A 27,773-nucleotide genomic window follows, 5' to 3' on the forward strand; every position below is an offset into this window, starting at 1 on the left:
TTGTCTTGTTCCAATTTTTTTAGGAAATTCTCTAATTTTCTCCCCATTTAGTATGATATTGGCTTTGGGTTTGCCATAGATAGCCTTTATGATGTTGAGGTAGTTTCCTTCTATCTCTTGTTTCTTCAGTGTTTTTTTCTTTTTGGTAGTGAGAATTGAACCCAGGATGTTTTATGCACTGAGCCATATCCCCAGCCCTTTTTATTTTTTGAGACAGGGTCTCGCTAAGTTCCTTAGTGCCTCGCTAAGTTGCTGAGGCTGGCTTTGAACTCGTGATCCTCCTGCCTCAGCCTCCAAAACTGCTGCTATTATAGGCATGCATCACCACACCGGTTGTATATAGATATTTTATGCAGCTTTATTTATAATTGAAAAGTTAGAAATAACGAAGATATTCTTCAGTAGGTGAATAAATAAACCGTGGTACAAACAGACAATGGAATATTACGTGCTCAAAAGAAATGACCTATCAAGTTATGACAAGACGTGAAGGAATGTGAAATGCATATTACACAGTGAAAGAAGCCAATCTAAAGGACTTAGTCCACTTTCTGCTGCTATTAAAAAAAAATCCTGAGGCTTATTTATGTCACAGCTGTGAAGGTTGAAATTCTGAGATTGGGAGGCCCCATCTATTCAGTCTCTGGTGAAGGCCTCGTGGCAGATGACATCACAATGGCAGGCACATGTGTAGAACAGATTATGTGGGGAAGCATAACCCCAGTGGGACTCTGAAGCTAGTCTTGCTCTTTTTTTTTTTTTTTAACAACTTACTCCTGTGGAGAGGGATCCTGAGAGATTTCAGTAAACCCTTTGAGGGTGGCATTTCTTAAACTAGGTTCCACCCCTTAATGGGCCTATCACCCGCCAACACCATCACTCTGAGAAGTCAAGCTTCCAGCACGTGGATTTTGGGGGAGCACACTCAAACTATATCCAAATAATAACAGCTAAATATCATGATTCCAACTATATGACATTCCATAAAAGGTGAAACTGTGGTTGTTAGGAGAAGGGTGAGTAGGCAAAGAAGAGACGATGTTAGGGCAGGAATAATAATACTTCTTATGATAATAAGATGATAGATGCGCATTATAAAAACACATAGGAAGTACAACACCAAGAATGAACCTAATGTAAAGTATGCATTTGGAGAGATTATTGTGCACTATTTTAGCTTCATCAATTGTAACAAATGCATCACTTGGTAGGAGATATTAATAATGATGGAGGCTATATATGTATGGGATATAATGTGAGAAATCTCCATATTTCCCTCTCAACTTTACTGTCATTCCAAAATTACTTTAAAAAAGAAATGATAATATGAAAACAAAATTCAGCAAATGGGTAAAAAAAAAAAAATCTTGAACTCCAATCATTCTTTCCCTATCCTGAATCCAACGTGAATCTAAAACCACATGATGACTCACGTAACTCTAGCCAATTCCCTCAAGTACTGGTTAATTCACATCAAGTGATTTTTATTTCATGATATTCCTTAGAAAAGTACATTCTTACATAACTTGGAGCAGGGATGGCGGGGTCAGCGTTCATGAAAAAATGACATCCTATGCCTCGAGCTAGAAATGTCCTTACGGGTATAGGACATGCTTGTATTTCATCAAGACGTGCTCCTAACGTTGCAAGATAAAAATTGCCATCTTACTTATGTCCACCAGAGTAGACGTCTTTCAGACAGGAAACCAACACTGAGTAGGGACTCCCAAGGTGGCTTGCAGGGGAGACTTGAATTTTGACTGTGCAGAGTCAGTGTCAAAGAAGAGGTTTCTTAGTGGTAGATTTTGGATGACACCTACCAGATGAAGGGGACTTGAGAATCTGTTTCCCTGTTTCTGACCTCTGTTTCTGGTGGTTTAGTTAGAAAAATGAGATCAAAGAACTGTCAGGAAGGTTGCTCATGATTTTTAGAGAGAAATTTTGTCCAAAAAAAAAATTGAAACTGACCCACCAAGATGAACTGAATTGAAGATAGAAATATGGGACTTAGTCAGTACTTGCACCTCTGGGTCCAGAAGCCCACTGTACCCATTTCTTAAAAGGGACGGTTGAACCAATGGTTCCTTATTGCCTTAACTATTTTGAGCTTCACTTCTGTCACTTCCATCCAAAAGAATCTTGACTAGCAAATGGCATAGAAGATTTTTCTACACTTGAAGTAGATATGTAAAGAAGGGATTTTGAACCCCAAGAGTCCAATAGGGTCCTGTTTGGTTTCAGGTTCCAGAAAACTTGATAAATAATGGATCAGTCTAACAAGGAATGTGTCTTAGAAGACACTCTGTCTATGCCAGGCTTGGTCCAAGGTAATAGGTTTAAGGCCTACACCATCAAGAATCTAGCGTCTTTCCATATTTCTGCCATTCTTGGTAAGGCTTCTACATCTCCAGCCTCATGTACACATTCTGGGAGAAGAGAAGGAGGAAGCAAAAATACAACACCCACAGGTTCCCACTTACTTTCCATTTGTCCTAAACTCAGTCACAGGGCCTCGCTAGCAAGAGTGGAGTCTGAAAAAATGATGAGCTTTCAGATCTCCAGACTTCATAATGGGGAGTGCGTGTTGGAATGGTTGAAATCCCAACAAAAAATGTGGTGGTGGCAATGAGTACGTGAGGCAGCCAGAAAGGAAGGAAAAACCCAAGGGATAGAAACTGTCCGCCAGCTCTCCTCTTCGCTGGAAGATGCTCCTTCCCCAGCCAACTGTGAATTCCTGGAAGAGGGAGTGAATTAAAGGCAGCTCTTGTGGTTAAAGGAAGGGATGGTTGCAATTTTATTTGTGTGATTTTCATTTGTTTAAGACAGGGGAAAAGACAAAACTCAGAAGCCACAAATGATTGATATAGAGATTTGATAAATTTAAAATATGTACATATATATATACATACACACATATATAAAGTAATAGTAGTATATATGTTCTATATATCATGAATTATAACACATACAGGTTAAGCCAGTCTAAAGACTAGTGATAAATTGTGAAAAAAATATGCTACACATGACAAATGGTTTTCTTTATTTGCAAAGAGATCCCAAAATCAGTAAGAAAAATATCAACTCAGAAAAAAATTCTGATGTAAAGGATACAAATGGGCAGTTTACAGAAAAAGAAACCAAAATATCCCCCCCTCCAAAAAAAAAATCTAATTAGACAAATCATCTTACTCATACTCAAAGAACAATAATTTCCTCTTTTCTCTTTACATTCAGTTACTTGGGAATCTTATCCAACCTCACAGCTTTAAACTGTATTTGTATCATTTTTTAAATTTATACATGATAGCAGAATGCATTACAATTCTTATTACACATAGAGAGCACAATTTTTCGTATCTCTGGTTGTATACACAGTATATTCACACCAATTTGTGTCTTCATACAGGTACTTTGGATAATAATGATCATCACATTCCACCATCATTAACAACCCCATGCCTCCCCTCCCTTCCTCTCCAACCCCTCTGTGCTATCTAGAGTTGGTCTATTCCTCCCATGCTTCCGCTCCCTATTCCACTATGAATCAACCTCCTTATCAGCATTTGGTTTTTTGGGATTGGCTAACTTCACTTAGCATTATTTTCTCTAACTCCACCCATTTACCAGCAAATGCCATGTGAGTCTGGAATTTAGTGGAAAACCACATATTTTAAGTAGGTGTATTTGTATTATTTTAATGACTTAAAATATGTACTCTTCCACTAAATTCCAGACTTATATATCCAACGGCTTACCTGATATCTCCAGTTGCATGTTCCATAGATGCCTCAAACTCAACGTTTCTTCAACAAACCCCTAGACTTGCTTCACTCACAGCTGATTATATGAAAATGCTTGGAGCCGCCCTTGGCTTCTTTTTTTTTAACCCCCATATCCAATCTCTCAGTAAATCAGTACCTTTAGAATCTGATCACTCTCACCCTCCGCCTGACCGCCACAGCTACCACCTTACCTTTTAATTTATCTCCATGCTCCAACCCTTGCAAACCTACATTCTATTCACAACAAAGAAGCAGAGTAATATTTTTAAAACATAGATCAAATCATTTCACGCCACCATAAAAATCCTGCAAGAGATCACTAATTCCTTCAGAGTAAAAACCAAATTACTTTATAAATGATGGCGGTTTAAAAAAGATATCTGCAAATTTCTAGACTCTCCTCCACAACAAAATGAGGTCTAACCTCCCTCAGCTTGCTCGAGGAAGCCCAGACTGCGGGCAAAGTGCACAGGAAGATGATCTAGCCCTGGACTCTGTTAAGGTTTCAGCCAACATCAACCTCCAGCACATCAACCTCCAGCACATGAGGGAGTCATAGAGACCACGCTGACCCTGGCCTTCACACCACACCAGCCATGCTGAGTGCAGAGTCTTCACCTAGCCCTGCGCAAATTGCAGATGAGTGAACAAAATAAATGATTCCATGACTTAAGATGTTAGATGTGAAATAATTTATTACATGGCAATAGATAAACAAAGTTCCTTAAGAAACCATACACAGTGGGAACCCATCCTCTCTCTCTGACCTCATTTCTTCTACCCACCTCCTTGTTCACACCACTTCTTACATATTGGCAGCAGGTATGTTTCCACCTTAAGGCCTTTGTGCCAGCTGTCACCTCTATCTGGAACGACTTTGTCCTACATATCTGCATAGCCATCTCCCTTACCTCCTTCAAAAATTTTTTCAAAAAATTCCCCCAGCATTGGCATGCCCTGGCCACCTTTTCAATCCTGCAGCACTTCCCCTTCCCCTAGTTACTCTTACCCGGCTGCACTTTCCTTTTATTCTGTAGCTCTTTTACCTGCTAATTTACTAGATAATTTACTATGTCCCATTTCTGGGATCCCCCTCCCTGATGTTCCTATGTATATTCCACAGGGCAAGGAAATTTTTTTCTTTATTCTTCACTGATAGATTCATCCCAAGCCACTGGGAGATAGATAGATAGATAGATAGATAGATAGACAGACAGACAGATAGATATAACATGTTTATCTAAAGAATAAATACATATTACTTCTGCTAGCTACCCTTATAAGTTTGTCTCTAAGCCTCTTTCCAAGAGCTATTCTCCAAGCTATTTCCACAGGATCCTGAGATTAAAATGTGACCAAATATTCTGACATCACTCTTTAGTTTTCCCAGAGGAAACTGATTAGAAGTGAAGACTTGGAACCAATCTGGGATGTTCTTTTCCTAAGAGAAGCAATTGTGATACAAATACTATGTTGTCATGAATGAAAATAGTATGCTTTTAGAGTGTGTCCACTCGGATGCGTAATGAAGAGTCAGCCCCCTGACACTTCCAAAGAATGAGATTCACTTAGCCAACAAAGAATATGTTTCGTTTTCCTAAATCAAGCATCAGATGAAGATGATATCAGCTCGTTTGTCCTGGATTTGTGTTTCTGAGGAATTTCTGGATTACTATGATGCATAAAACATAAATACATATTTAATGTGTACGTACAAAGTGAGTACCTATGAATATACTACTCTGGTAGAAGAATAAAGCAATATCAACATCCATGTTCCCCTTTCTGGTTCTAGAAATTTCCTTCTACAAAAGGATTACAGACTGGAGTCCCCAGGAAGCAATCCCTGATACAGAAGTTAATATGTAGAACATTTATAAAATATTGCCTGAAGGTCAATATTTGTGGACTAGGAGGAAAGAAAGGAGGATTAGGCAGAGAGAATTGAATTGTGTTTCCAGTGAAGAGGCGGCTCTGGAATTAGACGCCCTGCAGAGTTACCCCAAGTTGTGGGGTTGGGCATATTTAACTCAGTATTGATCTGGGTACATCTGCCCCTGGAAGGATGTGAATTTCTTTTCAGCTGAGGCAATCCCCACTGAGGGCTAATCTCTGAAGGTCACCTTCCAACAGCATTCACAACACCCAAAGAACAACTTCTTCATTCCAGAAGGAACATCACAGCCTCCATCATATGGCCATCCTGACTTCCATGTTAATCACATCTTTGGGGTTATTTTGTCTAGTTTTATCTCACATAATGGATAACAATATAATTTAATTTTGCCTGGTTTTGAAGCTTAGATAACCATTTAGAAGCAGAAGAATTGGAAAGGAAGAAATAATATAATCTGCATTTGTAGATGATATAAATATATATCTAGAGAAGTAAAAAAAAAAAAAATAGGAAAACAGCAATGTTACTATAGAGCCTGCTCCATCAGCCCTGAGCTGATGAGAAAGGGCTAAGAAACCTTTGTTGCTGCAAGACACTCAATATATACTGTATATATCCTTCTGTGCCTTTCTCTTTCTCTTAAAAATATATCTTTTAAGATTCAGTCACGTAACAAGGAATGGTGGTGCATGCCTATCATCCCAGCTACTCAGGAGGCTGAGGCAAGAGGTTCACAAATTCAAGGCCAGCCTCTGCAACTTAGTGAGACTCTGTCTCAAAATAAAAAATAGAAAGGGCTGCAAATGTAGCTTAGTGGTAAAGTACCCCTGAGATTAATTCCTAGTACCACTAAAAAAAAAAAAAAAAAAAAAAAAGCTTCAGCTGTGCAGCTGATTCTTAATTCAGTTTCATTCATTCATGCTTGCTACTGTACACCTTGTTTTAATACACACAGTGTATTTGCTCCTTTCATTCTTAATGGACATCTGTCTTGTTGACAACCTAATAATTTTTTTTAATTGCCACTGTGAACACTGCACAGGAATGTATGTGTGCCTTCGAGATCAATCAAGTTTATTTAGGGTATGTGCTTGGGAGTGGAATTGCTGGTTCAGGATATTTAAATTTTCAATTTTACTAGAAAACACCAAAATGTTTTCTAATTTTCACAGCCATATTTGGGATTCCTATTGCCCTCTATTTGCATCACTGGGGACAGGTTTGGTAATGTTGAGTGACAGCCCCCTAATTTGCTGTCCATTACAGCCAGCTGTTGCATGATCACTGCAGGCTCAGGGCTGATGGAACATGTTCTACCTGTCACATTGCTATTCTCCTAGGGTTTTTTACTTCTCCAGATAGACACTCATATAATCTACAAATACAAACTGTATGACTTCTTTCTTTCCAAGGTACACATAAATATATACTTTTTATTTATTTATCACTGGGAAGTGACCCTGGGCTGGCCAAGTGGCCAACAGACTGATAGATGACTGTGGACACATGAGTTGTATTAGCCAAAATTCATGCCAAATAATAATCAGCCCCAAACTTAGTGTTTTAAATAGCCATTTATTTACCACATTGTTCTGGGGGTTTATAATTTGGGATTGAGTTCAGCTGGATGGTTCTTTTGTCCTCAGCTGGACTTGCTACTTTTATCTTCCTGAAAGATGGGCTACAGAAAGAACTATTTTATTTGCATGCAGAACTTAGAATATAAATGGGCAAGAAAGATTTCTCTCATCTCCAGGCACCTACACCAGAAAAAAAACAAAAGCCAGAAAAAATGGAGTATCTTATGTGAAGTCCCAGGGAGGGAACTAATGCTGAAGGAGGTGCCCCAGTCTTAGAATGTACCATAATATCATAACCCAAATAGCGGATCCACAGCAGGATTAAAAGTATACCTTTGTAGCTGAGCACAGTGGCGCATGCCTGTAATCCCAGAAGCTCTGGAGGCTGAGGCAGGAGGATCATGAGTTCAAAGCCAGCCTCAGAAAGAGTGGCACTAACAGCTCAGTGAGACCCTGTCTCTAAATCAAATCCAAAATAGGGCTGGGGATGTGGCTCAGTGGTTGCGTGCCCCTGAGTTTAAAAAAAAAAAAAAAAAAGTATACCTTTGAGGTCATTAAAAAATGAAAAGGAATGATCTACCACAAGAGATCCCAAAATGGCAAAAAATTAAGCAAATAAGAAAAAAATCCTGAATAGTACCTAGTCAGCAAGACCTCCACTCAAGGGAGTGCAAGAAAAATCCTTAGATTTATTTCTACACTTTGATACATAGCTAGGAACCAAGTTCTGAGCCTAGCAGCCCTAAGCCTCCAATTTCCTAGGATCAATGAAATCTACTACATGTTCAAAAGTGCAAAGTGGTCAGTTCACATAATGAATAAAACCCTTAAACTTTGCAGAGTAAACCAAACAAGCAATTAGAATTGGCCTGCATTGCAATTCAGGCCAATTTGGCACAAACAGATGCCAAATCCGCTCAAAACACATTTTACTTCAAATTTTAGACTACCGACTGATTCACTGCATGAGACTCAATGTCACTTGACCTTTCTGGATCTTAATACCTTCATCAGAAAAAATTAACATCCCCAAAGCAATGCAAGGTGATAACGAGGTAACAGATCTGAAGGAGACTTTTCAAACACATGAAACTCTTTCCACTTGGCTGATGGGAAATAGATGCCTTGAAGTGACCCTGGGATGGCTGATCTATTTCCCTGATGGGAAATAGATGCCTTGATGTCTGAAATAAATGCAGAATAAAAACAAATCCATAATCTATAAAACAAAGAGTTTGGATAGAGCAAGAGATGGGGAAGGAAAGAAAATATCAAAGATAGTTGAGGACACATCTAACAGTCTTTGAACACTGGCAAAATACCTGAGATAAATCCATTTATAAGGAGGAAAGTTTTATTTTGGTTCTTGGTTTTTGACGTTTCCATCCATGGTCGGTTGGCTGTTGCTTTGGGAGCTCATGCTGAGGAAGCTGCTCACCTCTCAGTAGCTGGGAGGCAGTATTCCCTCCAAGGACACACCCCCAGGGACCAACTTCCTTCCAGTAGGCCCCACCTCCTAAATGTTCAGCCACCTCCCAATAGTGCCACAGGTTGGTGACCAAGCCTTTAACACACGGGCCTTTGGAGGCATTCGAAACCCAAACTATAGGATTGGAAGAGAAGTAAATCAGAACTAAAAGGACAGGTACTGGGCAGGGGGATTCTCAGGTGAAAAGACTCACAGTCTAATGTTGAGACTAATGGGGACATGGTGTGAATGGTAGGGAAAGAGCAAAAGAGAGGAGTGTACAAAGCAGTCTGTAGGAGGCTTGGGGTCACTTTCACAGAGACAATGAGACAATGAGAACAGAGCTGGGTTTTGACACAGATTGTGGACCAATATAGCAGGTACCTATTAAGTATATTTAAATAAATGAAATAAAGATATTTCCCACAGGTGTGTCAACAGCACAGATGGATGGAATATGGCATTTCCAGAAAACTATGAATGATTTATTTGGTACTGCTCAGTTAGAGGGACAGAGCAATTGTCACCATTGGTAAGGCTAGAGATGAATACAAAGACCAGATTGGGTTTTTTGTTTGTTTGTTTGTGGTATCCAGGAGTGCTTTACCACTGAGCCACATCCCCAACCCTTTTTTATATTTTATTTAGAGAAAGGGTCTCACTAAATTGGTGATGCTGGCTTTGAACTCACAATCCTCCTGCCCCAGCCTCTTGAGCTGCTGGGACAAAAACAGATCTCTGAGGCCTTGAATGCCACACAAACTTTTTGAGTATGTCCTATTGGGTTTTGGAAGCTGAGGAGACTTGAAAACAGCATGCAAAAGGACATGGATGGACTGTCATTGACGCAGTGTGTGCCACCCAGACCCACCTTCAAGCAGGACCTGTTTGTTGCCCTAGCTGCTAGGAGAGCTCTTGACAGAGACCCTGCATCCGGGCCCCATTCAAGTCTTCCACGGCTGCAGAGCTGCCTCGTCCACCAGTATACCCTGCCCTGGGTTCCCACATCCAGCAGCTAATGGAGGCAGGGAATACTGGCCCAGCCATTTAGGCCCACCCTGGAGCAACTCCAAAAAGCCCTTTTGGTTCCAGAGCTCCCTGTGGGGTCAGTTCAGGCGGTTAGGATTGGCCTGCATTGCAATTCAACTTCTCTTCGATCCATTCCTGCTTCTTTCCGGTGAAAAGAGCGAGGCTGCCTGCAAGGTCAAAAGGTCAAGCCTTTCTCCCTTCCCATCCTCCAACATCTTGGGCATCTATAGTTCTAGCCTTCAAAATTCTCAGGTAGCAGCTCCGTGGTTGACCATGAGTGGAGTACCACAAAGGGAGCCTTGGTCTCAGGATCCAAAGGATCTCAAAACCAGTTTCTGTTATATGTCAGGGGCAGGTCACGTCTCTGAGATAGTTTCCTCATTCCAGAAATAAGAACAAGGCAGACATCTGGGAGTTAGTGGTGGGAGTGGGCAAATATATAAGATAACATGGGAAAGTGCTTCATAAATTGTGTTTGCGAGTGGGGATGAAGAGCGTCTAAAACGATAGATAATTGCTTCTGCCTCTTGGTTCCAGTATCTGAGTACCTCGGGATTTATGGAGTAGTTTTTGCTGGGAGTCAGAGGAGCTGCATGGAAGGGTTATACCACCACCTAGGAAATGCAGGGAGAACTGCAGTGGGACCTCACAAATGTTCCAATGATGGAATAACCAACACACTTGAATACCTCCTCCCAATGGTCCTCTAGTTATGGAAACTTTGCCTTGGCATTCTGAACTCCTGGGCAAGGAAAGGGCAGATAAGAGTCAGAAGTGGAAAATAATCACAACTCGAATCAAATCCATCCTCTGGATAACCAGTGTGGCCCCCTTATGCCCAGGTAGTTGGAATTCTGCCTTAAATAATGGTCACACACACTCACACCATGAGCAGCTCTGTCAAGCAAGATGGAAGAGTTGCCATTTCATTCCCAAAATGCTGTCTCCAAAATCAGTACTTTATGGAAGAAAAAAAAATAGATAGTATATCCAGGCATTAAAAAAAAATGGTTACCTTCAGATGAAGATTATAGGTGATCTTTATTTATGATTTTTTAAATATTTTAGTCATAGATGGACACAATACTTTTATTTTATTTTTATGTGATGCTGAAGATTGAACCCAATGCCTTCCACATGCGAGGCGAGCACTCTACCACTGAGCTGCAACAGCCCTGATCTTTATTTCTTTCATGTGTGTTTCTGTGTTGTACAGATTGGCTACAATGAACACATAGTCATTCTTTTGTGATCAGATGAAAATAATTGTCACAAAAATAGAATAAATATTTTAACATTTCTTTGAACATTCAGTATAAAACTGGTTCCCATCTCCTCTGCACTGTCATCTGTGTGAAGGAACAAAGAGTATTCTAGAAATCAGTCACCGAACTTGCCAGAGAGCAACTCCACTCTGCATCCCTAGAGACAGCCACCAGCTGCTTGGGATCTTTTATGAATGTGACTATCTTTGAATATAGGGCCTTTAGATTAGATAAGGGTGGGGCTCTAATACAATGGGATTGGTATGCTCCCAAGAAGAGATACCAGTTTGTTCTTTCTCTCTCTCCCTCTTCTTCCATCTCCCTCGCTACCTCCCACCATGAGCATGTACCAAGGAAAGGCCATTGTGCGACACAGCAAGAAGGTGACCACCAGCAAGCCAGGAAAGAACTACCTCAGCAGGAACAAAATAGGCTAACACGTTGATCTTGAATCTCTAGCTTCCAAGACTGTGAGAAATAAATGTCTGTTGTTTAAGGCACCCAGGCTATGATAAAATGTTAAGGAAGCCCAAGCTGATTAATTCATCTTACAGCAATGAATTAATTACCAATACCCAGCAGCCCCCTTCTATCTCGTCCCCAAATCTGAAACTGAGTAAAAATTCAGAGGCCAGGAGAATCAAGTTGCCAGGCAAAAGAAGATCTTGCAAAACTCTCTCTCTCTCTCTCTCTCTCTCTCTCTCTCTCTCTCTCTCTAACACATCCTCACTTCTTACATTGCAAAATTACATTGTCCATGATGAATCAAAACCTTTCATTTCATCTTTGCATGGACAATGACAGCTGTAATTGTTGAGTCACCATGTTTCCAAGGACAGAAGTCACCATATTTTAGGCCAATTGATGCCAAAGGACTGGTCCCATGGAAAAGTCATTGCTGTCTCCACTCTATCAACTGCTATGTCACAAAGTACATCACAGGTTGCAGTCAACAGGAATCACACGCAGTCTCACCCCCAAAGATTTCATAAAGAATGCCTTTATTTATTTATATTAGGTAGTGATGATGAACTTCACATTACACATCCCCCTCTTTGACTTCTCTATTCTCTGGTAGTCAAAAGACAAAGCAATTTTCAACTCCTTTATGAATTAAGTTTTGCTCACTACTACCATTGATATCTATTTTGCTACGTAGCCCCCCCCAAACTTCAAAATAATTTTAGAGGTTAAGTTCAAGTTTCTCTTTCATTTGGTTATTCTTTTTAACTCTTAGAATTCAGCCCTTCTCAAGTCACAAATCATCTAGCCCCAGGACCTCACTGGCAAGAAAAAAAAAAATTCAGGGAGCAAGAAATGTGATGTCTGTGACACTTAAAAGTGTCATGACACTGGCTCAATAAGGGTAGAGGAGCAATAGCCATAAGACTCTGCCTAACTGGAGATACACCAAGCTTCACATTCTTCCTTGGTTTCAAACCATCTGGCGTTGCTTCCGCAGCTGCCATACCAGAACTATTGGCAAGCCTCCTGCTTCTCACTGTAGTACCATTTCCGGATGTAATCCTGGCACTCAATTTCCATCTGATCCATGGAACGAGGACCTGAAACAAAATAAACATAGAGTTGGATTTCCTGCTTCAGCATGTCAGGAAAAGAACAATGGTGTCAGATCCAGAAATGGATCCTAGCCTTACTGCCAACTGGCTATGTGACCTTGGATCTCTGAGCCTTGCTTTCCTCAACCATAAAAGTAATATTTATTTAAAAACACATCACAAGTATGTTGTTATCACATAACATGTGAAAGATATACTAAAGTTAAAGATATTGTTTTGCATAGTACCTGGTATATGGCAGATATACCACAGACAATGTATAAATGAGTGAGTGAAAGTTTTCTAATACTAAGAACTCCTCACTTGCTTCTTTTTCTCATTTTTCAACCATGTCAGTCCCTTTCCTAATCCCAAACCTGTCTGACCTTCAAATGACCTACACAAATCCAGCTTATTTATTATTTATAGTACCCTAACTCTTACCCAGAAGTTAGGATATCTATTAAAAGAAAAACATGAGGGTCGTGGAAAATGAAAAGCAGGATTGGGAATTAACAAATCACAAGAAGCAAGATCTGATATTCTCTGAATTTTAAATCAGGCACTGATTTTTCCAAGTATGTATCCCCTGCCTTCTAGGGAAAAGAGATTTCTTTGGGTACACTTTATATCATATAGAAATTTACTTGTCCCAACTTAACACCCCCAAAAAAATCCAATCAATAAATGGGCTAAGGAGCTGAACAGACACTTCTCAAAAGAAGACATACAATAGACCAACAAATACATGGTAATTAGATAAATGCAAATCAAAACTACTCTAAGATTTCATCTCACTCTAGTCAGAATGGCAGTTATCAAGAATACAAACAACAATAAATGTTGGTGAGGATGTGGGGGAAAAGGCACACTCATACACTGCTAGTGGGACTGCAAATCCGTGCAACCAATCTAGAAAGCAGTATAGAGATTCCTTAGAAAACTTGGAATGGAACCACCATTTGATCCAGCTATCCCACTCCTTGATCTATACCAAAAAGAATTAAAATCAGCATAATATAGTGACACAGCACATCAATGTTTATAGCAGCTCAATTCACAATAGCTGAACTGTAGAACCAACCTAGATGCCCTTCAATAGATGAATGGATAAAGAAACTGTGGTATATATACACAATGAAATATTACTCAGGATTAAAAGAGAATAAAATTATGGCATTTTCAGGTAAATGAATGGAGTTGGAGAATATCATGCTAAGTGAAGTAAGCCAATCCCCAAAAACCAAAGGTCAAATGTTCTCTCTGATAAGTGGATGCTGATCCATAATTGCGGGATGGCGGGGCATGGGAAAAATGGAGGAACTATGACTGAGCAAATGGGAAGGAGGAGGGAGGGGGAATGGGAGCAGGAAAGATGGTGGAATGAAGATAGACATCATTACCCTAGGTACATGTATGACTACACATATGGTGCAATGCTATATCATGTACAACCAAAGAAATGAAAAGTTGTGTTGCAATTGTGTACAATGAATCAAAATGCATTCATATATCTAACTAGAATAAATAAATTTTAAAAAGAAATGTTCTGTCCTAGATCAACTAAAGCACAGAATGTTGACATCCTACAAAAACTTCTTGCTAGGTCTTTCAAATATCCCTGAAAAAAGAAGGCACTGTCTTCAGGAAGTAGGAATTAAAATGCACAGGCTGTATTCCTGGGACATACCCACTAACTTCCATTAGTATGGTCAGTACTGATTAGCCTTCTAGGAAGGACAACGAGATCTTCTGGACTCATAGGGATGAGACACACTCTTAGAGTCTGAGGAATTGATCACAGAACCATCCTATGCCAACAAGCACACTTGAATTTGCCAGTGCAAGACCCTGACTCTAGAGGGTAAAAAATAACAAGCTGTGAGGACACAGGAGAAAGAAGAGCATATACCTCTCCAAAAACTTTTTGAAATAAACTGAAAAACACAGCAGTGGTGAACTATGGCCTGTTCTCTTTCCACCATCTTATAGACTGGGGCCCACCCACCAGCTGACCGAACAAATCAAGAACTCATTGCAACAGATCAGTCCCTTTTCCAATGAGGCTCTGTACTCTTTTTATTTAAAAGACTCACTCTTCTTTTTGGCGTTGGAAACTACTAGATAGGGACTGCTTTTCCTAGATTAAACATCTGGAGCAACACTGCCCAACCTTCTACGGTGATGAAAATTTTGGAAATGATGGGAAACCTGTCCTGTTCAATACATTAGCCACCAGCGCCCTCCCATGTGGATGTGGCTACGGAGCCTTTGAAATGTGGCTAATGCAACCAAGGAATTGAAATTTTATTTGATTTCAAATTATTCAAATTTAAGCAGTCATTATGGCCAGTGGTCACCATATTGGTCAGCACAATTAGAAATGAGTCCTCAATCCTTCACACTAATTATTTCTAAGTTATTCTTTAAAGCTTAACTCTTAGTATTCCTTAGAGTTTTAAGTTTTCTTTTACTGATATGATATGGCATTGGGGGGCCAATAAGCTTTGCCTTAAGCAATTATTGTTGGCCTCCAATTTTATAATTGACATTCTTTTTTACCACAAATATTAACTTTTGCCTTCTTGAATCATGCAGCAGTGGTCACAATTTTATTCAAACATATTGGCAGAATCCAGGAATAAGGAAAAGAAAAAGTGGAGGAAGGGAATTGGGAAGGTATGAATGAAACTAGTTTTGCCTGGACTTATTCTGACCTGGTACATATTTCTTACAATATAGCCCTACTCAAAAGGGAAAACCAAAAAATAGATCTGTGTATTTTGAAGATAACACTGAAATTGAAAACACACAATCGAGTTCACTCTGACTCCTGTGAAGAGAGATAACACTGGTTAATTCTCCACAAGTAGGTGCAGGTGCTATGGCAGAATTTGGCTTAAGACACAGGAGCACAAAGGCAGCTATGAAAACTTAACACTACTTGGGAGCCCAGAAAGGATTCTCAGGAGAGGTACAACTTGAGCCTGGTAGTACGAGATGAGTAGGTGTGATCCAAGTGGACACTGTGGAGGGGATACGGACAGGCAGGTAAGGGTAAGCAGCAATCGAGCCTTAGAACAACACGGAGGGCACAGGGGCAATAGAGAGTCATGCAAAGTCTAAAGTGGCATCCAGTAAGGCCCAAAGGGCCAGTGCAGAGTCTAGTCTTGGAGGCCTGTGTGTCTTATCCAGGCACCTGAACTTCGTGCCAAAGACAATGGGGAAACCATAGAAGAGCAATGGCATGCCCAGATTTTCCTTGGAAAATTTAATCAGGTATTGAGAATGGAGTTGAAAGGAGGAAAATGGGAAGAAACAAGACTGTTTAGAGAACCAGAGGTGTGAGCGAAAGGAATGAAGTCGGGTTGTGGGTTTCCATTCCTGGTCCAAGGATGGTGCATTCCAATGAACACAAAGGAGTTTACCTTTGTCTACAGCAAAATGATGATATTGTCCATAAAGCCGAGAGGGAAGAAGGTTTAAAGAGGAAGAAGGTAGTGGTCAACAGTGGCCAAGTCCCAAGCTGCTCAAGGCAATGAGGTCTGAAAGAGCCCCGGGGTCCTTCTTGACAGTTCAGACTAGACAAGGGCGAGCTCATTTCTTCAACTGAGGGCAGGAAGGGAGAGTGTACAGAAGGGTGTATAGGAAGCTGCAGGAGGTTGCTTTTGGCTCCCTTTTTCTTTTGAAAAGAAAAGAAAAAGGCAACTGTTGAAGGAAGAGGTGTGGAGGAAGGAGACTGGGGAGGTGATGAAGGGTTAGGATGGCCTTGGAGTACAGTACAGGGCAAAACTGCACAGAGCCCAGTGAGGCAGTGGCTGAGATGTACTGGGGACCTTCAAAGCTGTGAATGGGACTGGATCCAATGGTCATTCACCTCTCCTCCATCTCTTTGACCTTGATTTTGTGGTAAAGAGTTCCTTAGAACAGTGGTTCTCAGTCTTAATTGCTCAGTGGAATCACTGTTAAGTACCACATATCCACCAAAGACTCTGATTGGATTGGTTGGGGTGAATTTTTGAAGATTCCCAGGTGATTCTGTTATGGGCCAGGCTATATGGACAATGACCAAACAGACTCCATTTTACCCTGAGACTCCATAAGCCCCACCTCTGTACCCATTAATAGTTACCTAGCATAACATACTTGGCAACACAAAATAGCAATTCTTATACAATGTAAAATTGTTCTCTTTGCTTTCCATTTTTCTTGGGCAATGTACCTTGTCAGAGATTGTCTAGACATTAGAAACCATTCTCTAACTTGTACTCAACTAGGGTCATTTTGACCCACTTCCCTTCTGCTTGCTTGCTGCTATGCCAATCTGGAAAGTCCTGTGGGAAATACCAATGAACCCATTGCATTGTCTCACTAACTGCCCAATTCAGCTTCTGTACCTGGTTGCTTACAGCTACGTCAAACCCAAATGTAGTTTTTGCCTTTAAAAACCCTAAAATGCTCAGGCTTGGGGCTGTTCCTTGCAGAAACAGTATGGGTCCTGTGGGAAGCAGTTGCCAGCTGGCCAGCTAAATAAAAACTAACTGGGACTTGGTGTGTTTTCTGAGAGACCTGCCCCACAACAATTCTACTGTATAGTCAAGGCTGAAAAGCACTGCTGTTATAAAATCAACTGAGGATATTCTGTACTGAAAACATGATAATCAACAAGTTGCCCTATGCTTAATATTTAGCCTAAGGAAGGGAATGTTACTGTACCTTCCAAGAGGGCCTATGGTTTTGTTATTTCCTTTGGATGTGTATTTGCTATTTGCTTTGTTTTGGTATCTGGGATTGACCGAGAGGTGCTTAATTACTAAGCCACATTTCCAGTCCTATATTTTTATTTTGAGACAAGGTTTGTTAAGTTGCTTAGGACCTCGCTAAGTTGCTAAGGCTGGTCTTGAACTTGCAGTCCTCCACCTCAGTCTCCTGAGTCATTAGGATTACAGGCATGTGCCACTGCACCCAGCTGCTTTAGATTCTAAGCAGTAGTATATTTCATGGGCATCTTAATAGCTAACTTGTATACTTACTATCTGGCAAACACAGATTATCAAGTTTTACTCTCAAAACAACTCTAGGACATAGATACTCCTATAATTCCTGCTTTACAGAACAGAAAACTGAGCCACAGTGAAATTAAATAGTTCCCATAGCCACCCTGCCAAAAGCCCTCAGATGGGGAATCATGTGGGCACATTCAAAACCCTAAGGAAAGTATATTTACTTTATCTAAGCAGGACCAACCACACCACTCACTAATAAACTCTTTCAGCTGTCTTAGATGACATTCAAAAACATCACAGTCAAGTTCCCCAGTATCTTGTTGATCACATATAAGAAAGAACTTGTTATCTGCATAACTACAGACTGCAATTCAAAACTGATGCTACATCTGTTTTAGATGGATCCAAAATGTTCCTTAAGCTTGGTCAGAACACATGAGACATCTGGTCACTTACAAAGCAGCCTGTCTATAAGCAGTAGTTATTCTTCACTTCTCACTTCTGCAATAGATATTTGCATCTCTGCCACGCAGGGCAGACACTTGGTGGGTGTGCCTCCATAACATGCGCTGAAATGGCTTTCTTTCAACTCCAGTTCTACAGCTCAGTGAAATTTGGCCTTTTTCTGTTTACTTAAAGTAATCCCTTTAGCCTGCATACATGAATTTTTGCATTTGTACGGAAGATGTTATAAAAAGTCAACACTTGCATGCTAACATAATACACAGGGATGTTTTAAGAAATAAAGATTGAAAAAAGTGAAGCCAATTCAGGGAGCAAGAAGGTAGCTTGTTTTTTACTGTAGACAGTGCCTGAATTTATTTCTTTTCTAGTTTCTGGTTGTGCTGGTGTTTCCTGTTCATTTTATTCAGTGTTAAATTTGTTATTTTCACAATTTTCAAGAGCTTCTAGCTGAGTTATAGATGAGATCATGCCTTTTCTCTTTTCTTCTAGGAAAAAAAAAAAAAAAGTCTGTTGCTTCAAGTGCTTCTAAATCATAAGCAAAGCCAGACATGCCAAAGTGGCACTTGGACCCCCTGTACAGAAACAGTCCTTGTCAAATTGCACAACCAGCCACAAGAACTGAGAGGTTCTTGTATAGCAAATGATGTGGCTACACTCAACAAACTTTAGGTTTGGGCATTTCCTGAGCAATTTCATTATTGTATTCACTGTTTTCTTAGGTTTGTAGACATGTTTGGACAAGCATCAAAATGATGGGTTTTTTAATTTCACCTCTGAGACATGGAATTAGATGATGCGATGATATGGTGGAACAGAATTTTTTTTTTTTTTTGCTTCCAAACATTCATGTGCTCTTTGAATTTTTTTTATGTTGGTCCTCAATCAGTCTTCTGACTGAAAGACTGAACATCAGAAAAGAAAAACTAAACTGTATCAGGGCTGTCAAGCCCAGGAGCATCCCAATGTCAGTGGTTTGGGTCAAATCAAGGACTGACTGGTAATGCCTATGACCTTTCTCTAGGGAGACAGTCTCCTGTCTGGGGAAGATGTAGGGGACAACCATAGCTTGGCCTTACCTATCTCTTTTTTTTTTTTTTTTTTTTTTTTTTTTTGGTACCAGGAATTGAACTCAGGGGCACTTAACCATTGAGCCACAGCTCCAGCCCTTTTTATATTTTATTTTGAGACAGGGTCTCATTAAGTTGCTTAGGGTTTCTCTATGTTGCCAACACTGGTTTGAAGCCATGATCTTTCTGCCTCAGCCTCACAAACCACTGGGATGATAGGCATGCGTCACCTTGCCCAGCATTGACCTACCTCTTGACAGGCCTGACTGCTTACAGCAGAGTGTCCCCACGGTTTGGGCCCCTGCATTCTTCAGTGAGCTCTGGGGGTGGATACTGGTTTGTTCCACCTGAAAGTAAAATTAAAAAAATAAAACATAGAATTATATAAACTTAAAAAAGAAAATAAATATAAAAAATTCTCTATCAAAACACAAAATTCCAAAGATAAAATCAAATGAAGCATAAAATAAAGTAAAATATAAAGTGGAACAAAATAAAATAGGTATAAAAACAAAAGCAAATAGAACATTTAGAACAAAATAAAATCCATGAAGACATAAAGTCAAAAAGATGTAAGAGGGATTCAAATGAAGCATGAGACAAGTATAAAAGTAAACAGAAATAAAACAATAAAAATAAAATACATAGCAAACAAAATAAAAGCATAGAATGCCTCCAATCTCATAAATAATATAAGATCACAACATAAAAGAATACAATCTAATATAATAAAACATAAATAATAAGATAAAATGAAATTAAAACAAGATGAGAAAAATGATTCTTTCAGCCTGCTTCTCCCTCAAAGAATCACTAAACCATAAGCCAACTATTAACATTCTCTCCACCACTCCCTGCAAAGATAAGGAATCTAAGGTGCAGACAGCAGAGTGGTTCATTGACTTTTCTAGGATCACAGAACTCAACTAATAGCAGAGCTAGGACTAGAACTAATTCATTGATTTTTTTTTTTTTGCACCTCTCAAATTGGAGAGGCACAAATGCCATATCTGTACTTCTAAGATGTCCATCAAACTCGCTTTATTCTTTTAGTGATGAAGGAGCTGATGTCCCTTACAGCCCCCAGTGAGACGTCACACTTGCTTATAAACTGAGAAACTCACGTCTCCCAGGAAGTGGGGCAAGAAGTCCTCACATTTTACAATGAAGCACCTGCACATGAGTTGTTTTGAATCATGAACTGGAAGACCAAGAACAAAAAACACCTGGAAATATGACCAGGACTGCTGGGCTGCACATAACCCAACAGTCAGGAAGGTGCCATAGGCATCTACCTGCCCAAATGCCAGGCTTTGTAAGTACCTCTCCCCCACCCACCTAATATATCCAGGACTCAGGGAATGCTCACTTTTTAGGAGGTTCAGGAAGGCCCGTGTGAATCTCCTGGCGTAGGCTACCTCTGGTTCTGAAACTCCCTCCAAGCACAGCAGGTGCTGCTCAGAGGGGGCACTGGCCACATGGGACAGCTCCACCAGCTCATGAGTCCCCACACCAGGGCCCAAGGCCAACACAAACAGAGTGATGCCCATGCACTTGGCTTCTTGGGACAAAGTCCTTAGCTTCTCCCTGTCCCAGCTGCTTGTCTCGCTGGCCACAATGGTGAAGAGGACACGCACCCTCCGCGGCAGTGGGGCCACCAGGAGCACTTTCTCCAGCGTCCATTCTAGAGTGTGGCCCAAGGCAGGGTGTCCCTGCAGCAAGCGGCCCGCGGCCTCCCGGACCTGTCTCTGCATCTGTGTCCGGTGGCCATAGGAGGTCAGGTTGAAGCCCTCAAGCACAGGGGATCGACCCATGCCAGGCCTGAAGCCTGGAGTAGTGTGTGTCACTAGAGCCACACGCGCCCCCTGAAGGGACATGCTCGGCTGAGCAGCCACCTCCAGATCTTCAAGCACAGCGTCCACGAGATGCAAAGCCCCACGGTATATGTCAATTTCCACGTCTTGGGAGCTGTCCACCACGAACACCAAGTCCATGTCCACTGCCTGGGGCCCAGGCCCTCCTGGCCCACATTCTGGGTCTGGCTGGCACTTGTCTGGGAAGGAAGTGCAGGGAAAGGCTGAGGTTAAACCATGCATCCTTTTCTTTTCCAATGCATACCTTGTTGTATCCTTAACAAGGACATCTGCTGCTGAGCTATTAGCCACACATTGGACTGACATGGCAACCGTATGACCCATTATTCAGAAGAAAGAATGGGGGCTGGTTGCATATTTAGTGTGTTCAACCAGTAGGCCCTCTTGCTTCTTAATCTCTGGGCTCACAGATATCATTCCCCTTTTCCCCTATATAAAAAAGAATTATAGGTGAATTATTTATTGACTTAATCAGCAGTAATGATGTTTGAGAAACTACCTGCAAAACACTGATTACTAGAGCTGAAAGTAGCCTGAACAGCTCTATGAGATTGCCATTTTTACATGTTAAAAAAATCAAATATAGGCAATTTTAAATGACATGATCATAGTTCTCAAGCTGGTTCAGCATCATAATAGTACATAGAATTTTTTTCTTTTTTAATATAGATTCTGAGATTCTATCCCCACCAAGATTCTGGTTTGGTAGGGCTGGGATGAGGCTCAGAATATGTAACTGATATTACCTCGGGTACTCTGATGAACAATGTTGTTAGAGACCCACTGATGGGGTAAACTCTTTCATTTAGATCTAGTGTGTTAGGGCTGGGGATGTGGCTCAAGCGGTAGCGCGCTCGCCTGGCATGCGTGCAGCCCGGGTTCGATCCTCAGCACCACATACAAACAAAGATGTTGTGTCCGCCAAAAAGTAAAAAAATAAAAATATTAAAAAATTAGATCTAGTGTGCAGCAGGCATTCTTAATCTGGGGGCTACGGTCTCCCAAGGGGTCTGTAAACCAGGATGGGGAAAAATTACATCTGTATTTGACTACCTCTATTGAAACGAAATTTAGCATTCCCTTTCATTATTCATGAAGGTAGCATAGTGCTATAATACTAGGAATTTGGACACCAATAGAAACCACTGATATTCCCACACCATATGTTGGAAAAGTTCAATATTATATAAACTCATCACTACCTTGAAATAATAGTTATTAGAACTTCTGCTAGGTCTTGCCACCTAATAAAGAAACACAATAAAAATATACTTAAAATGTAATATTTTAATAGAATATTATTCATCCATAAAAAAAAAACGGAAATTCTGTTATTTGTGACAACATGGATGAATTTAGAGGACATTACTCTAAGTGAAATAGGCCAGACACAGAAACAAATACCACAAGATCTCACTTACATGCAGATTCTAAAAATGAACCAGACTGTCTGGTTCAATCTGGGTCTAACCCCGCATGTGACCTTGGACAAATTACTTAGTTTCCCCAGAAGCCTGTTTTCTTATCTGTCAAATAGAAATAATGATGATAATATTGCCTATTTCATGAGGCTGTTTGTGAGGTTCAAGTGAAAAATTGAGTCGATATATATGTATGTGCTCAGAACAAGCCATAGTAAGAGCTCAATCAATCCCGTCTAGGTTGATGTTTCTACAAGAGATGCAACTGAAACCCAGAGAGGTGATTTGTCAATGAAATGATGGATGTAAGAGCATTTCATTAACTGTGCCATACTCTACAAATGGCAGTTACTGCATTTAAGTTAACCAACTTATCAGAGCCAAATCTCTCATGGCAGTGCTAGGTCTTCCCGTGGATCAGGTAGAAGGAGCAATGAAATCACCTACTCTGCCCCTGGGCACAGTGGATAGGATTGGAGCTCTGTACTTGAAGACATACATGGGTTTCAACAAAACATTCTCTCTAGCACACACGAGGGTGTGAGATGTAGTGACAGAGGCTGGGAAGCAAGAGAGAATTAATGACTGGCCATCAAAAGGGGTCAAGCACAACTCAGCCCTGATGCCTGTGACCACACAGGAATGCAGTGTTTGTGCCTCTTAAGACAATTCTGACTTCCTAAGAAAAACTGGAAATCCAAACATCAGAAGAAATTCCCAGATTTTAGGACTCTGAGAATGCTGAGTAAATACACATCTGCACAGCAGATCTGGCCTGTGGCCACCAGTTAATTCCCTCTGTTCTAAATACATCAGTTGGATCAGAAGGCTGCCCTGGCTTACCATAGCAGAGAGTACAGTGGGCCATGTGCTCCACATCCTGCTGGTGCTCAGTCTCCCACACAAACAAATGAAATCTGCTGGCTCCATCCATCTAATCCAAACACACGTATACATGTTTATGATTAGCTGGATTAAATTTCAGACTATGTTCTTCATGGCGTTTTCCACCATTCAAATGACATTTTAAAAGAATATATAGTCATATAAATATATATACACATAATTGGGCATTATATATTATAGCTACTTATAGTGTTTAATATTTAATGTTATATACCATAATACTAATATTTAATATTACATGTTAAAATATAATGTTTATATATTATAGCTAGTTAGGTACTAAAATAATACCCTAATTCTAACCTGGAGATTTGACTATCAAGTATATATGAACTATGAGTCTTCAGACTGCCCGTATGCATAAAGCTCAGCCCAATGTCATGTCGTGTCAGAACATGAGGGTTCAATCACTTAAAAATTCCATCAATCTTTGTTAACTGTTCACAGTATGTAGGATGCAGTGTGGTAGGAGCTATTGAAAAGAGAGGTAGTCATATACCATTAGAATAGAAAGAGGTTGATACTGTGAGAGAGACCCCTCTAGAATATTCTTGGTCTTCAGAGATAGAGTATTCCTGGTGTTCAGAGTTAGAAGAAATCAAGGAAGGCTTTGTAGAGATGGCAAATTTGTTTTTCTCTTTTACTTTGCCTTTCCTGTTATGATTAATTTAATAACCAATAATAAGACTTAAAAACAAAATATAATAATAACAATAATAAACTCAACAAGGTCCATGGGATAACAATTCTTTTTTCTTCCTTGGGCCACAACCAGACTACATTTCCCAGCCTCCTTTGCAAATCACTGTTACATGGCTGCAGTCTAGCCAATGGAATGTAGGTGGAAGTGATGTATGTTATTTGCGATGCACTATAGTCCATTGCTCCCTGTACCCTCATCTGCCAGGCAGACAGAGGATCCATAAAAAGATTTTGAGGCCCTAGGCTATAATGAGACCACTGATTGAAAGATCTCAGATCCTTAGACAGCTACAAGCAGCAAAACAGCTCTCTGCCATGACACCCACACATTCATTCATTCATAAGGGTCATATCTGCTTGTAAAGATGGCAGAAAAAATCTTGGGCTGGGGATTTAGCTCAGTTGGTAGAGTGCTTGCCTTGCATGCACAAGGCCCTGGGTTCAATTCCCATCACCACAAAAAAAAAAAAAAAAATTATGATGCTAAGACTAGGGGATTAATGTAAGACTTTCACCTCATGACAAAATTAGAAATGCTTTCAGATTCTTTCTGTTAGGACCTGAGGTATGGATTGCAAAGAGGTAACCGTCTACACTTAGCCGTGTCCATCTTTTAATCTACTCCCTATCAAAGCACATAGGATGGCGCCCCACTGAGGGTTTGCTCCTCCTCCTCCTTCATCCTTGGTCAAGAACAAGCAGATTCTGGGCCCTTCTCTGTGTAGCAAGGTGCTGAGGAGTTGAAGATGTTGCGCTAGGCCTCAAAGAAATTAACAGTCAAGAGTTACTTTAGAAAAGAATATTCTGCAATATATACTCATTACAGAGTGCTTCACTCTCTGTTCATGGCTGCAGCATATCCCAAACATTGTCTTTCAGAGTGAGCTTACTTGAAGGAAATGTCCTAGTAAGGAAAGAAATAAGAAGAGCTGAACATGTATTTATCTAATGGAACACCAAAATCCATGGGATCATTGCTAGTTCCCCAAGAAAAAAGGCAAAAGTAAACTTAAATTCTGCTTTTTCCCCGACTTAGACATTGAAATCAACCAAACAGCTAGGACACAAAAGTCCTAACAAGCTGCAAAGAGATACGAAAGTGACGTGACCACACATTCGAAGGGCTTGAACCCTAAGGGAAAGGCACACAAAGGACTTTCAAGAAGAAAAAAGTTCTAAGAATATGTTTTAAGAAAACGGAAAGAAGAAATTCATTTTAAGGCCAAGGCTAGAGGAGACCCTATTACTTTTTATGAGGATAATGGCATCTGGGACTTTTGAGAGCATGAGTAGGGTACTGAGCTGAAAAAAGAAGCAGGAGAAAGCATTCCAGTGTGAAGGAATAGCATGTACAAAGACCCAGAAGGGGACACTGGTTATCTCTCCAGTTCTGCTCAATGCCTCCACTTCTCACATATTTCAGAACATCCTCTTCCAATGTGCATCTGCAGAGCACATTTGAAACCTGCAAGTCATGGATACAAGGAGGAAGCTGGCAGAAAGAGGGAGTGCACAGGTGCCAACATTCAATAATCAGACCTATTCCACATGATCATCAGATCCAAGTATGGACTAAACCAAATAGACTTGATTAATTACCCAAGGACTAAACATTGTCCACAGGGTTATGACATTTGCTAGCTTTACTGGAAATCACAGGAAGCAATTTGGAAGGCTTCTGAAACCAGGATCTATGGCAATGCACCAGGAGAAATGAGGAGGCTCAGATCACCCTAGGAGCTTCAATTTTTTCCCAGAAGTTGTGGAAAAATGCTGAATTCACACCAAAAAAAATAAATAAATAACCCAATCAATAAACGAGCTAAGGAACTGAACAGACACTTCACAGAAGAAGAAATACAACAGATCAACAAATATATGAAAAAATGTTCAACATCTCTAGCAATTAGAGAAATGCAAATCCAAACTAAGATTTCATCTCACACCAGTCAGAATGGCAACTGTCAAGAATACAAGCAACAGGGGCTGGGGTTGTGGCTCAGTGGTAGAGTGCTTGTCTATCGTGAGTGAGCAACTGGGTTCAATCCTCAGCACCACATAAAAATAAATAAAAATAAAGGCATTGTGTCCACCTACAACTAAAAAAATATTTTAAAAAAAGAATACAAGCAACAATAAGTGTTGGTGAGGATGTGGGTGAAAAGATACATTGCTTGTAGGACTGCAACCACTCTGGAAAGCAGTATGGAGATTCCTTAGAAAACTTGGGATGGAACCACCATTTGACGCAGCTATTCTTCTCTTTGGTCTATACCCAAAGGTCTTAAAATCAGCATACTACAGTGACGTAGCCACATCAATGTTTATAGAGCTCAACTCACAACTGCTAAACTGTGGAACAACCTAGATGCTCGTCAACAGATGAATGGATAAAGAAACTGTGGTATATATACACAGTGGAATATTACTCAGCCTTAAAGAAGAATGAAATTATGGCATTTGCAGATGAATGGATAGAGTTGGAGAATATCACGCAAAGTGAAATAAGCCAATCCCAAAAAATCAAAGGCCAAATGTTTTCTCTGATATGTGTATGCTGATCCATAATGGCAGGGGAGGGCAAGGGAAGAATGAAGGAACTTTGGGCAGAAGGGAGTGAGGGGAGGGAAGGGGTCATGGGGGGTGGGAAAGATGGTGGAATGAGACAGACATTATTACCCTATGTACATGTATGACTGCACAAATGGTGTGACTCTGCATTGTGTACAACCAGAGAAATGAAAAGTTGTGCTCCATTTGTGTACAATGAGTCAAAATGCATTCTGCTGTCATGTATAACTAATTAAAATACATAATTTTAAAAGATATATTATTTTAAAATCACAGGAAACATGGGCAAAGTAGTTTATAAAATGCAGAATGTGGATGAACTTTAAAGTAGTATGAGACTGCAAGCAAATTCAAACATGCCTTCCTAGTCTGTACAAATTCATACTTCTCTTTCTTTGAGGAAATTCATGGGAGAAGTTATTGGCAGCACTAATGGATTAGATATCAGGAATTTGAGTCCTAATCCTTATGTGCCATATTTGACCTTGGAGAAGCTTCTGGCTTCAGTTTTCTCGTGACAGAGTTTTAGGGAAGGAGTCAATGCCACTGAGTTCTCTTCCTGCCCCAACACAAGCTGGTCCTCAGTTACTGATTCTGTATTGGCCTCTTCTTCAGGACAGAGCATCTTTTCTATTCTGAGCAACTCAGAGCACATAACCTTTCTGTTGCTCTGCTTGCTGGAAAACTGCTAAATTAAACTGAATTTGAATAGATAGAGAACTTTATTTTTTTCAGAACTGGGGATCGAACCCAGGGGTGCTTAACTGAGCCACATCCCTAGCTCTTTTTATTTTTTATTTTGAAACAGGGTCTTGCTAAGTTGCTTGTGCCTCACTAAGTTGCCGAGGCTGGCTTTGAACTCATGATCCTCCTCCTGCCTTGCCTCAGCCTCCTAAGCCTCTGGGATTACAGGCATGGACCACCACACCTGGAAGAACTTTCATTTTTAACTTTTCTTAGGAACATTAATTTTATAATCATGATTAACATTTTGAACTGTTCTTGCAAAAGAATTGTGGGCATGACTACACAAAAACCCAATGGAAATCCACAAGGAAACTGATTCAGTAATAGATGCATCTGTACCAAGTTGTCACTTATAACCATATAATTACTCAGACTTTGGACTTGCCAACACAGTCTGTCACTGATAATTGAGACAAGATACTTCCTGAGAAAGC

The 27,773-nt window shown here is 40.3% G+C and overlaps 1 protein-coding gene and 1 pseudogene across 2 annotated transcripts in view; one reads left to right on the plus strand and one right to left on the minus strand.

The window, feature by feature from the left end:
- The window catches only part of LOC107143572, a 14,527-nt pseudogene extending 5,648 nt beyond the window's left edge, over nucleotides 1-8,879 (plus strand). The window contains exon 2 of the transcript XR_007344077.1: nucleotides 8,869-8,879. The product of XR_007344077.1 is annotated as a rac GTPase-activating protein 1-like (transcript). The remainder of the gene's footprint in view (nucleotides 1-8,868) is intronic.
- Nucleotides 8,880-12,000: 3,121 nt separating this feature from the next.
- Nucleotides 12,001-27,773, minus strand: part of LOC107143408 (collagen alpha-4(VI) chain-like) — a 103,464-nt gene continuing 87,691 nt past the window's right edge. The window contains exons 34-37 of the mRNA XM_015487075.2: nucleotides 23,257-23,347; nucleotides 20,488-21,171; nucleotides 19,369-19,465; nucleotides 12,001-12,586 (exon numbers count right to left, since the gene is read on the minus strand). Of these exons, the coding sequence (XP_015342561.1) occupies nucleotides 19,389-19,465; nucleotides 20,488-21,171; nucleotides 23,257-23,347 (852 nt within the window). The 3' untranslated portion in view covers nucleotides 12,001-12,586; nucleotides 19,369-19,388. The remainder of the gene's footprint in view (nucleotides 12,587-19,368; nucleotides 19,466-20,487; nucleotides 21,172-23,256; nucleotides 23,348-27,773) is intronic.

Source organism: Marmota marmota, unplaced genomic scaffold (assembly GCF_001458135.2).
Source record: "Marmota marmota marmota unplaced genomic scaffold, marMar, whole genome shotgun sequence".
Taxonomy (NCBI): Eukaryota; Metazoa; Chordata; class Mammalia; order Rodentia; family Sciuridae; genus Marmota; species Marmota marmota.